A 14,818-nucleotide genomic window follows, 5' to 3' on the forward strand; every position below is an offset into this window, starting at 1 on the left:
ACCATTTTGAGTCCACGTGAACAGCTGAGGAAGACTGTCATTTATTAAAATGATAAAGAAGGAACCACAATCTTATGCGACCTCTATATTCGTAAATAATAATTAAAATTAATTAAAAATTGAAAATGATTAAAAAGCCTTGTACAGGTTAAATGAATTTTAAGTTAAGATACTAAATTCTAAAGTTAAATTTTCAAAAAATTATTATTATTGATATTGAAGAGAAATGTTAACGTGTATATAAGTTATCAAAATTCTTCTAAAAACAAAACTGTTATAGTTTGACCAAGTGTAAGTAGAAGAAGTTAGATGAAATCAAACCTAGGAGAAATCTAATTTGATAAGCTCAGATTTCGAAAGCTGTTATTTTATAAATTAACAATCTTATTGATTAATTCAGACCAATCTCAAATATTTTACTTGTTTACAAATATGTAATCAATGAAAGAAAACTCAAGAATACCTAAAAGTAATGTTCAAAAACTTTCATAAATTGTTGGGTATACTGTATACTAAACCAAAATTATTAAAGAAATTGCTTAAAAATACGATCAAATTTACAATTTAATTGAATTTGGGTGTTAACACAGTTTTGAGGGTTTCTTTTCATTTCTCTACTTATTTCTAGATCTTCTAGTGGATTCATTTTGGTATAGTTATTATTAGGTATGCTAAGTAGGATCCTACTATCTCTTTGTGGACTAAAGCTAGGTTTCGATGCATGCAAATGATGACCAAAGCTAGATTTATCGACCTTTGACAGATGTTCTTTGATACGAGTATCAAAAGAAAGAAATAAGACTGAAAACAAAAATGAAAGTATTTCAAACTGTATACGAGACGGTGCTACTGTACGGTAGTAAAATGTGGACAGTGAACGACAACATCCGTAGTAAAATTCAAGCAAGCGAAATGTGACATTTACGAGGGGTATCCGGGGTGACCAGACGTGATCGTATAAGAAACGAAGAGATACGTGAAAAGTGCGGTATTGTAAGGACCTTGGATACACTTGAAACGAAACAGTTATCGTGATTCGGGCATATGGCGAGAATGAGTGAAGGTAGAACTGTAAAGAGGGTATGGAAAGCTTCATTCGACAACAAACGACGAAGAGACAGGCCAGCAAGAACATGGAACGCAAATATTGGAAAGCCTTGCGCAAAAAGAAATATTGGGTCGAGAGAAGCAGAGAGACTAGCTACTCACAGAAAGGCATGGAGACGCCTGATTTCTTCACTTACCTCGACACGTTAAGGTACAACAGGACGATAAAGTAAGTAAATAATTTGCAATTAAACATGAATGCTACTTTGGCTCATAATTTTCGATGTACCTAATTTTTAGTTTCTCTAACGTGTTTTCTCTGTCGTTTTAACACGCTAGAGTAATATCTCTAAATCCGTGTTTCAAGGTGTCAAAATTCCGATACGTCACATCTTGTGTACATTCTAGACATATCTAGACTAGACAGTACCGTCAATTTTTGGACCACAATCGAAGTAACGCTATTCCCCGCTTTAAATGTTTTTTTCCATAAAGCGACCCCTAGATGCTTAATATTTTTGTCAATACATTACACAATATTTAATAATCATCATCATTCTCTATGCCTTCTCCCAATGCGGGGTCGGCTTCCCTAATTGCATTTCTCCAAACAACTCTATCTTGGGTCATATCAATGTTAATCCCCTTTACCTACATGTCCTGCCTTATCGTCTCCCCCGAGGTTTTCTTTGGTCGTCCTCTCCTACTCCTTCCAGGAATCTGCACTTCAGCTATTCTTCGTATTGGGTGGTTAACGTCTCGACGTTGAACATGACCAAACCATCTTAACCTATGCTCTCTCATTTTGGCATCAATTGGTGCCACACCTAGACTTCCCCTAATATACTTATTTCTAATTTTATCCTTCTTTGTCACTCCACTCATCCATATAAGCATTCTCATTTCCGCCACATGCATTCGTTGATCCTCTTTCTTTTTTACTGCCCAACATTCAGTTCCGTACATCATTAGCCGGTCTTATGGCTGTTTTATAGAATTTTCCCTTCAGCTTCATTGGAATTTTTTTATCACACAACACACCACTCGCTTCTTTCCACTTCATCCATCCAGCCCTAATTCTACTGCATGCATCTCCATCTATTTCTCCATTACTCTGTAATACCGATCCATAGTACTTTTGCTTTTTACAATCAGTTCACCATCCAAAGATACCATTTTATTTGTAGTACCTCCATCTTTAAATGAACACTCCAGATACTCTGTTTTTGTCCTACTAAGTTTTAAACCTTTTTCCTCCAGAGCTTGCCTCCACTGTTCCAGATTTTGTTCCAAGTCTCTTTCACTATTTCCTACTAACACGACATCATCAGCATACATTAAGCACCATGGAATGTTACCCTGTAGTTTCGCTGTTATCTGGTTTAAAACTAATGAGAATAAATACGGACTAAGCACCGAGCCTTGGTGCAATCCTACTTTCACATGAAATTTATCACTCTCTCCCACACCTGTCCTAACACTAGTCGTTACTCCCTCATACATATCCCTCACAATCTTTACATATTCACCAGAGACTCCTTTCTTATTGAGTACCCACCACAGAATCTCTCGAGGAACTCTAGGATATGCTTTCTCAAGATCAATGAATACCATATGAGCGTTTGTTTCTTTACCCCTGTATTTTTCCAGCAACTGCCTTATAATGAAAATTGCATCTGTTGTTGATCTGCCCTGCATAAAGCCAAATTGATTCTCGGATATTTCGGTCTCTTCACGTATCCGTCTATCAATTACTCTTTCCCATATTTTCATGGTGTGGCTAAGCAGTTTTATAGCCCTGTAGTTTGTACATTGTTGTATATCTCCCTTGTTTTTGTAAAGAGGTACTAGTATACTGCTTCTCCATTCGTCTGGCATTTGTCCAACTTCCATAATTCTATTAAATAGACCTGCTAGCCACCTTGTTCCTGTCTCTCCCAATGCTCCCCATACTTCCCCAGGAATATCATCTGGTCCTACCGCTTTTCCTTTCTTTATTTTTTGAAGCGCTTGAGCCACTTCCTCGTTTGTTATTTTGGTGACCATTGCTGCTACTGTCTCCGTTGACTCTACAGGCTGTCTGTCAAATTTTTCATTTAATAAGCTGTCAAAGTACTTTCTCCATCTCTTTTTGACATCCCTTTCGTGAACTAGTATTTTATTATTTTCATCTCGGATACATCTAATCTGATTAAAATCTTTTGCTTTCTTTGCTCTCTGTTTGGATATTTTATATATCTTCGTTTCGCCTTCCCTGGTATTAAGTTGATCGTATAGGTTTGAATACGCTTCTGCTTTGGCTTTTGCTACTGCTATTTTCGCTTCCTTTTTCGCCACCATATAGTTTTGAAGATTTGTATCGGATCTGGTTTCTTGCCACTTTTTATATAATTTTCCCTTCTCTTTTATTTTTCCTTGTACTTCGTTTGAACACCACCAAGTCTCTTTATCCTCAAACTTTTTTCCTGACGTTTTTCCAAGTATTTCAATAGCAGTCTCTCTAATATTACTGGTCATTTTTCTCCAAATTGTATTAGGGCTTCCTTTCATGTTCCAACTTATTTTTTCTACTATTCTTCTCCTGAATAGACCTTCTTTCTCATCTTTTAGCATCCACCACTTGATTTGTTGTGGTCCTCTCCAATATTTTTGTTTAGTTTCGCTTTTTACTTCGATGTCCAGAACAAGCAGCTTATGTTGTTGGCTTACTGTCTCACTATCTATTACCTTGCAGTCCTTGTATTCACATATGTCTTCTTTCCTTATCATGAAGTAGTCTATTTGGGATTGATGTTGTCCACTTTTGTAGGTAATAAGTTGAGTTTCTCTCTTTTTAAAGAATGTGTTAACAATCGCCATATCCAATGCTGTTGCTAATTCAAGCATGTCATCTCCAGCTTCATTTCTAGTTCCAAAGCCTAATCCCCCATGTATTGCTTCGTATCCTGCCTTGGCCCACATGTGCATTGAAATCACCTCCTATTATAACTTTCTCCTCTGACGGAATATCACTCAGGACGTCTCCTAATTGGTCATAGAAAGCTCTTCTTTCATTCTCACCCAGACCTGTTTGAGGAGCATACACACACACAACACTCAATACCTCTTTATCAATTACAAATTTCACTGACATCATTCTATCACTCGTTCTTACAACTTCCACTACGTTATCTTTCATTTCACTATCAGCAATTATACCAACTCTATTTCTAGTGTTACTACTCCCTGCATACCACAATTTGTAACCTTCATCTAGTTCTTTCGCCCTTTGTCCCCTAGATGCTTAATATTTTTGTCAATATATTACACAATATTTAATATTGTACAATAATATTATTGATCATCTATGAATCACATTGAACGATTGCGCAATATATTGCGTCAATCAACACTACTTTGATTTTTATTGTGCAATATACTAAATATTGAAGCGTATGTGGCCTATATTGCGCAATATTGGTTCAGTTTTTGTTTTATCGCTCTTGTTGTGAACATCGCGGTGCGGTTAAAAATATGGCTGTCAAAGGAAAAGAGGAAGAAAGAACATGTATTATAGAGTGCATCGATGTGTATCGGTCGTTACCGGCTCTGTGGAATGTCAAGACTAAAGATTATAGTAACATCATTAAAAAAATGAAGAGTAAGATCAATTGCTCCGAAAATCTAAAGAATATTATCCAGATGCAAAAAGTTTTAAAAATCAGTTGACTTGGTTCAGTAATTCTTAAATTATTTAATAAATTTTCATGAATGTACTTGTTTCTTTTAGTCCTGTCGCCAGTGGGGGTACAACGGCCTCCTTAATTCAGATGGACTTACCCAAGTTTTTTTCATGTATTTTGACCCGTAGAACAAGAATTTTTTGGGTAACAGTCGATCCGGATGTCGATAAGATTGTTATAAACAAAGAACTTGAGGAATCACATACCAGCGATTTTCCGCAAAACAAAACATTGTTTTGTATTTTTTGGGTCATTCTAAGCAAAAAATGTTTTTACAAGTTTTTTCGGAGGATGCATAGTTTTCGACATAATCGCAGTTGAACTTTCAAAAAATCGAAAAATTGCAATTTTTGAACCCGAATAACTTTTGATTGGAAAATAAAATAGCAATTCTGCTTACCGCATTTGAAAGTTCAAGTCAAATTCTATCTGTTTTGATTACTTTCATTGCTAAAAATTAATTTTTTTATTGTTAAACAAACCTATAAACACACAGTGATTGAATGATGTTTTCAATGCATTTCCCATTTGAAATCGAACGAGTAGGCGCGCATACACACAATTTCTACGTATATTACCGGAATGGGACGTTTCGATGCCGCCGGTTCATCGCCGGCCGTTTCGATGCCGCCGGTTCATCGCCAGTCCATTTCATTGCGGTCATATCTCGCATTTCCTAGAATTCCTAATTAATACTAAAAATAACTAATAATTGTAACTGTCGAAAATTCGGAAATATATCAGATAGCGATTAATTGACTGGCGATGAATCGGCCGGCATCGGCATCGAACTGGCGGCATCGAAACGGCGGCGATGAAACGTCCTAGACCCTATATTACGTACATTAAAACGCATGCATTGGGCACGGGAAACACTATGTGTTTATGGCTTTGTTTAACAAATAAAAACTTAATTTTTATCAATGCAAATAATCAAAACCGATAGAATTTGACTTGAACTTTCAAATGCAGTAAGCAGAATTGCTATTTTATTTTTTAATCAAAAGTTATTCGGGTTCAAAAATTGCACTTTTTCGATTTTTTGAAAGTTCAACCGCGTTTATCTCTAAAACTATGCATCCTACGAAAAAACTTGTAAGATCATTTTTTGCTGAGAATCAACCAAAAAATACAAAAAGTATTGTGTTTTTCGAAAAATCGCTGTTATGTAATTCCTCAAGTTCTTTGTTTATAACAAACTTATCGACATCCGGATCAACTGTTACCCAAAAAATTCGTGTTCTACGGATCAAAATACATAAAAAAAACTTGGGTGAGTCCATCTGAATTAAGGAGGCCGTTGTACCCCCCTGGCGACAGGACTATTTTTTTAAACAATTCCTTCATCCACTTTTAAACCATTCCTTCATCCACCTGCGTTTTTTCTTCTTCCTTTTTATAGCTACAGCTAATCCAATAGCCACACAACTTGCTGTTTTTTTATTTTACATGTTGACAACACCGGTTTTAGTCGGGAACTAATTTATTGTACAATAATATTGTATCGTGTGGGTCGACCTACTAATATTATTGTACAATATATTGTACAATATATTGACGTTGATATTGACCGTTTAGGGGCCGCTTAAAGAAGAATATATTATTATTTACGATCTAAATGCATTTTCCGCTGAGACAGTGTGTAGTGGAGTTTGATATTGTGTGTTAGGAGACCCCTGTCAAGGGAAAGATATTTTTTCCTATTTTTGTATGATTCTTCGCCTATTTGACATTATTATTTTCTCCATTTAATTAGGATCCAATGTGGGTGTTAAGTAAATCCAATTAGTCCATGTGGTGAGACCGCTCCCGTCTGAAAAAAATTTCTGATTCGGTTTCTTTGTGGATTCCTATTCAAAAATGTCCCCTTTAAACAAATCTGAATGGTGCCGGGCGGAATTTTTGGGCAGAAATTGCTTAAACAATTTTTTTAAACAAATACAAAAGATCACGTTCTTTTACTCCGGAACAAATATTTTTAAGTTTTGTGGCTCACTCTAAACAAAAAAGGTATCTTGTAGATTTTTGCAAAAATTGATAATTTTCGAGTTATAGGCGATTTAAAATCTGAAAAATGCGAAAATTGCATTTTCGAGGCCTAAAAACTCATATTTAGATTAGTATTTTTGAGGTTGCCAGATATTTGAATTGAAGTTTAAACATTCAGCTTCAAGATTCTGAAGACTGATTAAATCTAACCTAATTTTAACCGTTGTTTTTTAATTGTTAAATAAGCATGTCCATCCGATTTTTTTGTCGGTGCGGCGCGCTCTGTTTCAAAAATCTCCAATTTTCCCCCGAAAAATATTTTTTCTAGATTCTTTGGGACGTTCTAAATAAAATAAATTTCTTGACATTTTTCTCAAAAGTTAATATAATAGTTTTAAAGTTATAAGCGATTTAATATCCAAAAATGCGTATTTTTGGCATTTTCGGATTTTAAATCGCTTATAACTTAAAAACTATTAACTTTTGAGAAAAATGTCAAGAAACTTATTTTATTTAGACTATTCCAAAGAATCTAGAAAAAATATTTTTCGGAGGAAAGTAGGAGAGTTTTGAAATAGAGCTCGCCGCACCGGCAAAAAAATCGGATAAACACGCATATTTAACAATTAAAAAGCAACCATATAAATTAAGGCTAGACGCGATCACTCTTCAAAATCTTGAAGCTGAATTTTTAATCTTCAATGTAAGTATGTATCTGGCAACCTCAAAGATACTAGTTTAAATATGAGTTTTTAAGCCTCGAAAATGCGTATTTTCTCATTTTCAGATTTTAAATCGCCTATAACTCGAAAACTATCAATTTTGAAGAAAAATTACAAGATACCTTTCTTGTTTAAAATGACCCAGAAAACCTAAAAATATATATTCTAGAGCAAAAAAACGTGATCTTTTGTAATTGTTTAAAAAAATTCTTTAATCAATTTCTGCCCAAAAATTCCGCCCGGCGCGGCGCCCTTGAGATTTGTTTAACCTTTAACTACCCGCGCATCAAGTTATAACATAACTACACGCGTGGCGTACTTTGTACGCCACAAGAAAATACACTTAAAAACAGCGGATTTGTTTAATTTTTTTTGAAAAAAGACACTTAGTTGTTTGTTATAAACCTTATTCGGCATCAGTGAATACTTGGAGTTCCTTTTCAGTAAGCCAATTGGGATTTATAACTGGAATCATGGAATAACTGGATTCCATGATAAATAAAATTACTAATAAAAAATTTTTTTAAATGTGATTTTTTACAGGAGGAAAAGTATTGTTTACAAAGAAGAATATATTTTTTGCCATAATGACTAAAAAACAATTAAAATATGTACTTATATTACGACTTATAGTAATATAATCCTGGGGTATATTGTCCACCACCGGAAACAACAAATAATAAAATGTAAATTACGATCTTTCCAGAACGCCGATTATAACGAAACTAAAACCAAATTGTAAAGTACATTCCAGTGATAGGTTAGAAAAATAAGCAAGGTCAAAAATTAAATTTTTAAATATATTTCCAGTAGAATTCTTATATCTGGCGTACAAAGTACGCCAGCGCGTGTAGTTAAAGGTTCAAGAGGACATTTTTGAATAGGAATCCACAAAGAAACCGAATCAGAAATTTTTCCAGACGGGAGCGGTCTCACTATATGGACTAAATGTTAAGTATATCCCAGTATTAGTCCAAAGGTAATCCAAGGCAGTCTCAAATTTAAACCCAGTTACTTCCGGACTCGCCATGATTCATAAAATCCAAATGTATCTCAAGTTGAGGATCTGAAGTTTATCTCAGGTGATCCTGTTAGGAGTCCCGAGTTACTCCACAAGTTTAATCCAACTACAGTCCCAGGCTATCTTAGGTTGTGCCCTGATTGGCAATCACAGTTCCCCTCATCTAATTACGGAGCCCATGTGCATTCAAAATTTGACTGCACCGAAGGTCAACATCCCGTTGATCTCCTCTACAGCTCTGAGTTTTTGTGAGTATATTTCCTTACTTTTATTAACCGAACCAAGTGATGTTAAGAAAGTTAATATAAAAGCGAATTGATATTAAGAAGAAAAAAATATTTAAACCATGCATTGATGGTATGAATCAGGTAATAATAAATAAAGATAATCGTAGATCTAATGCGGAAAAGATACGTTAAGACACCAAAAAAATAAGCAATTACTTCAACTAAAGAAATAATAAATGTGACAATATTTATATTGTAACCTCGGAAACCTTTTTTTGGATGGTGCTAGAAAGGTCACCAATGGAGACACTGCGACGGCAGCCAGATGGTAGGTGGAGAGCAAGTCGTGGGTTCGAAACTAGCTTTTGGAACGTGGAAGGAAGCCAATAGAAGAAATAGGTAAAGATAAGACAAGAGAAGGTAGATAAGAGAAGAGAGAGAAACAGATAAAAGGATAGATAGGTAAAATTACCTAAGATAAGAGAAGAGATACAGGGCGCCACTTAACTTCTTGGGGTTGAAAGGGGAAAATTAAGAAACCTTAGAAACGAAAACAGGTAGGTAAGGAAAGATAATGAGGTTCTGAGACCAAATACAAGAAAAGATATAGACAGTTAATTATTTAATATTTAGCGGTAATTTATTATCAGGGAATTTATTATGAGTAGATAAATAAAACTAGTAAAATAAATAAAAAACAATATATTAAACAAATGGCTCACCAGAAGGGTGAGTCCAAAAAAAACACAAGAAATAAAGAGAAAACAATGTATATACACCCATCAAAACTGCACCAACAATTAATGTGTTGTGGTGTACAGTTAGAAATAAACAAAAATTATGATGGAATAAATACAAGTAACATATTATAACAAAAACATGCACAATTAAAAACACAGTAAAGAGAGCCTGGTTATGAATTAAAAAAACAAATCAAGCATCTATAATGAGAAATCTCTCTTTACTGGACTAGGGCTAATCTCGAGATAACGGATATGGTAACCTTAATGATTGATAGAAAATATAACGTACAAAGATATAATAAAATTGAATGCAAAGCATACAAAGTTAACAAATGTTTACTGTTCAAAAATCAAAAACCAGCCCGCACTTGGTTTTATAAACAAAAAGCCAATCGCACAGCTATTAAGGAATTAGTGAATGTTTGTACTTAGTTTTGACAATGAAAAGTTTTATTAATGAATAAAAAACTATTGAGGAAATCGCTGATGAGATTCATCGGAGGTTAGCCTTAACCACAGATGAAGATATGTTGAGGTAGATAGCCCTTAGATTGCTCTATTTTTGGAAATAGTTTTAGGTAGGATTATTAAGACACTTACAGTTGCTCTGCCTCTTAATTTGCACTGACTCTATATTATTTACTTTACTTAGTAAGCAAACACTGAAGTTATTTGGTAATTGAATCTAAGCGGATGTTAGATCCAATTACAGATACGATACGAGAGTGAATATCACTCAGATAAGATATACGGTAGATCAGATATACGGTACTCTAGAGATACACGTCTCTACTTCTAGCCATTCAGCCGCTAAGTCCCCTTCGCAATCTTTGCGATGCTTTTTTTTCAAAAAAAGTGGGAGTATATCCCCTCTCAAAAAAATTGCATTTCTCAAAAGGAACCGACCTATTTGCGTTTTTAAGTAAAGTAACGTTATTTGAGTTGTAAAGTGTTAAAAAAAATAGATCCCTTGAAATAGGGTCGCGCTTCAAACAGACCGCAAGAGGAAGCAACGAACCTAACGGGGGTTGTCGAAAGGGAAAGTTGATTCCTTTGAAATATAACTAAAACTGAAAGTAACCATAAAAACATTGCAATACTATGCCGCTTTGTATAAAATGTCATACCTAACGGAATGTAGGTAGTAAACTTTGGAGAGGTTTCTTAACGGAACCTCTTATACTAACAGATAACAATACTAGTTTATTAGGGTCTCTATAACTTATTTGTGTTTGTCGTACCGACAACGAAATGTGCTAGTACCGCTAAGTTTCTACCGTTGTGGTAATAAAATTAGCCAGGGGTAGTTATTTACGAAAACGGCCATAGGCGTACCCGTAATGAGTACTAGTGGGTTAAAATTTAATCCAACGGGTAAATTAATTATTACTTAATCCTATTATATAAAAAAAAAATGTTACAATATTTATATTTTTATTTTTAGCATACATAGCTGATATAACAATAGTAGTTACAATTTGTCATTTTTAGCATTTTAATGTCATTTTTCCGAAAACCTGACGTTTATCAGCAAATTTTTGTGTTCGAAACCGGTCGTCCAAAGTTCAATAAATATAATGTGAATAAGTCTACCACTTATTGCTCTAACCTTAACGAAATGGACTTACATGTGCAGCCGATTCATAATTTGTTACAATTAATTAAAATATCACTAACCTGAACCAATCGGTGTCGAGAGTCCTCTACTGCTGGGTGAATCGCTGTCTTGTATTCCCTCCAACGCTTGTACCAAAATGTTGTCGCTGCCATCTTCTATTTCGACCGTGGGCTGATGTCTAGCTTCTTCAGTAGGTGCTGCAGTTTGTATAAGAATATGGCCGTTACCGCTGTCGCCACCGCTCAACAAAAATATTGGAGAGCTTAACCTATTAACGATAAAAAACACACAGTTATTATAAATTATTGTGTGATCGAAAAATTATAATTTTCTAAACTAGGTAAAAAGGGAAAGGATAAGATTCATTATATTTCTACTAAGAGAGCACTGAAGAAATGGTATTTAGTAAGGCTGATCACGTAATTTACAAGTGGAAAAGTTTATCGTATGAGTTGTTAAATACAAATGATGAAGAGTTAAAAACTGAAAAAACAATATTGGAATGCGAAAGTACCCCTCCGACATAAAAAAAAAAAAACAAAAAATGATAGACAAAATTCAAGACTTCAACAATTACCAGAGCCCGGACGCAAATGGGATAAGGGCAGAAATGTTAAAATTAGACAAAGAACTATTAGGAAAACTCATTTCTTCTTAGCTTTCTATCGTCTATTTTTGGACACAGGCCTCTCCCAGTTCCTTCCATCGATTTCTATCTTATGCAACATACTTCGACGTTTGTTTTTGATCTTATCCAGTCACTCCTCTTTCTATCTGACACTAGGATACATAAGATGTATCTTTCTATTGCCTCTCCTGTTGTGGCTAGTTTGACACTATGGTTTGACATCCATATGTCAGATAGGAAGGGTGCACTGGTTTAACACTTTGCCCCTTAAGTATTGCGATATTTGGGGTTCTTAAGTATCAAACTGAGTTTTCCAAATCCTGCCCATGCCAATCTTGCTCTCCTAGTGATTTTCGCACTTTGGTTTCTTTGTCAAATTTCAGAATTTGGCTTGGATAGTTACATTCTTGGACTTCTTCTATTTTCTTCTTTAAGTTCCTTCTTCTATCAAAGGTTGGAAATCATCACGGATGTGTGAACCCTGTTGACTGCTGCTCTAAATTGTTCTGCACTACTGCATTCAAACCATTCCCTCGTTTCGTCGTCCCACATTTCGCTTTCCCGAAAAGCCATATTTCCTTGTTCTATTTTATTCACATTTATAGTTAAACGTCTAGGGTCAACTATGTTGGTCAGTCTTTTGGTTTTTGTCAAAATTATATTTAGAACGACGTATTAGAAGCTATCGGAGAGTTCCTCCACATAATTTGTAATTATTTGAATGTGTTCGCCGTAATCACGACGTCGTCAGCAAATCTGAGGTGGATTAAGTTGTTGTCATTAACGCTGATGCCATATGTAAACCAATTTGTAATTTTTAAGACGTCCTTTAGGGCTAGATTAAACAGCTTTGGTGATGTTACGTCGCCTTGTCGAACTCCTCTCTTAATGAGGATGAAATTTGTATTTTTGTCTAGTTGTATTATCATAGTTGCGTTTTCATAATATCGTCTGACTAATATGAAAAACACAAAGTTCAAAATATTCAATTTTAGACTTTTGATGGCATCTGTTAACATTATCCAAAAGCAAAAGTCCGGCTCTGCTTTCCTCTAATATAGTTTACTAGATTTTGCTAAAATTGTAAAAATGAAATCTACATAAGTCCACTAATGTTGAAAACCATATGAAATCTGCACAAGTCCCACAAGTCCGCTCTTGTTAGTGGCCAAGCCGTTCAAAAATATCGGTGCTTTTCTGATGTTTATACAATAAAACGTACCAAGTGAAAATCCAAAAGTCGACGTCAACGAAATAGCATTGGTCCATAAATATAAATACTTAGGGCATGAAATCCAGGGACAATCAAACTGCCGAATTATAAAGAAAGATCACCTTGGCATGGGCCGCATATGGAGCTCTATCAGACACATTCAAAAGCAACTTGCCAAATTATTTGAAAAAGGAGACTTTAGACCAATGTGTGCTTCCAGTCATGACTTGCGGCGCCGAAACATTATCATTAACCTAGGCCACAGCAACCAAACTTAGAGTGACCCAAAGAAGAATGGAACGGTCACTACTTAAACTGACTCACGGAGACAGGGTCAGAAGCGAAGAAATCAGAAGAAGGACAGGCGTCACAGAGCGAGTGACATAGAGCGAGTAGCATGGCTAAAGTGGAATTGGGCGGGTCATGTAGCCAGAATGAAGTACGGGAGGTGGACCCAAAAAATTACAATGTGGAGACCAAGAGAAGACAGAAGAAGTAGAGGTAGACCACCTACACGATGGACAGACGACGTCAAAAGGATTGCTGGGAATTGGTTACAGGAAGCCCAAGATCGACAAAACTGGAAGAAATTAGGGGAGGCCTATGTTCAACTTTGGAGGCAGAAGGCTGGATGATGATACAATAAAAAGTGTTCGTTGTAAACAGGTGAGTACCTAGAGGGTACACGTTAAAATGGCATATTGTCTGATAATTCAACAAATTCATTATTAAAATGGACTTGTGCAATTTTCACATTATATTTAGTTGTGTACAAGTGGAGTTACGCACATTTAGTTTTTAGTCTCTTCTGCAAAATCAGGTATTTTCGACTTATGCACTTTTCACATTAGGCCGACGATATACTATGTATTAGTTGCCTATTTCTCGAAACTATTCTAAAAGAATAATAGCTTTTTCTATGGCGCACATCTCGATATTGTCAAATGCCTTTCATAGCCTACGAAGACAAGAAATACGAGTAGTTGATATTTATTTGACTTCTCTTATCAAAGTTCTCATTATCAACAGATGATCTGATGTCCTATATCTTTTGCGGAAGCCAGCCTATTCTACCGGTTGGTGATTATCGATTTTGTAAGTTAACCGGTTGTTAATAATTCTCATAAACAGTTTGACTTTATCATCTCATCTTTTTTCTACATGAGTATTGGAACTCCCGTTCCAGTCTTTAGAGATTTTTCTATTAGGTATGTCGACATCTATTAAACAGCTCTGTTAGTATTGGGATTGTAATTGCTTTGCTTGTTTTTAATTTGCTTGTATTCATTGCTTCTGATCTGGAGCTTTAATATTTTTTACCTCTTTTAAACTACTGCGAATCTCACTATATTTGGTAGTAGTACTAATCCCACGTTTTTTTTCTTTTGACGTTCCCTTCTATCAGTTCATTAGACTGATTTTGCGAGCTGCGCAAGGTTTTCTAGAAGTCCTCAACTAGATATATTTGTTGTAATTGTTATTATAACGTGTGATCCAAAAGTATTGTCACCATAGGTGGCTCTGAACGACAGAGATAGCTATACAGTGCATGTCTATTATTAATTCAGATATACTTTACAGTTTACGTCAACTTTGACAGTGACTGATACTTGTCAGTGTACGTACATCAACTTGTGACTTTTTAAGTTTTACTAAACAAAATTATTATTAATAGATATGGTTTTCACGCATGAAAAAAAGCGTGTATCATTTTAACGTGTTTTCAATCTTTATTCTTTGTTTGGAAAAATATCATAACAAGACTGAAGATAGCCGCAGTTCGGCATGACGTCACACTGCGGCAGACTTTCAGATTAAAGCAAGACATACGTAATTTTTTGCACGGATAGCTTTGATCCCAATAATTGTGGATCGCTCGTTATTATTA

At 35.2% G+C, this 14,818-nt stretch overlaps 1 protein-coding gene across 4 annotated transcripts in view; it reads right to left on the minus strand.

Annotated features, from left to right (window-relative positions):
- Positions 1–14,818, minus strand: part of LOC114337611 (uncharacterized) — a 1,328,959-nt gene that overhangs the window by 171,114 nt on the left and 1,143,027 nt on the right. For all 4 annotated transcript variants that reach the window (XR_007697478.1, XM_050648259.1, XM_050648254.1 and 1 more), the window contains one exon: positions 11,149–11,357. Coding sequence is in view for 3 of the 4 variants with exons in the window: in XM_050648259.1 (XP_050504216.1) it covers positions 11,149–11,357 (209 nt within the window). In the remaining variant the exon portion in view is untranslated. The remainder of the gene's footprint in view (positions 1–11,148; positions 11,358–14,818) is intronic.

This window comes from Diabrotica virgifera, chromosome 4, assembly GCF_917563875.1.
Source record: "Diabrotica virgifera virgifera chromosome 4, PGI_DIABVI_V3a".
In the NCBI taxonomy this organism is placed as follows: domain Eukaryota; kingdom Metazoa; phylum Arthropoda; class Insecta; order Coleoptera; family Chrysomelidae; genus Diabrotica; species Diabrotica virgifera.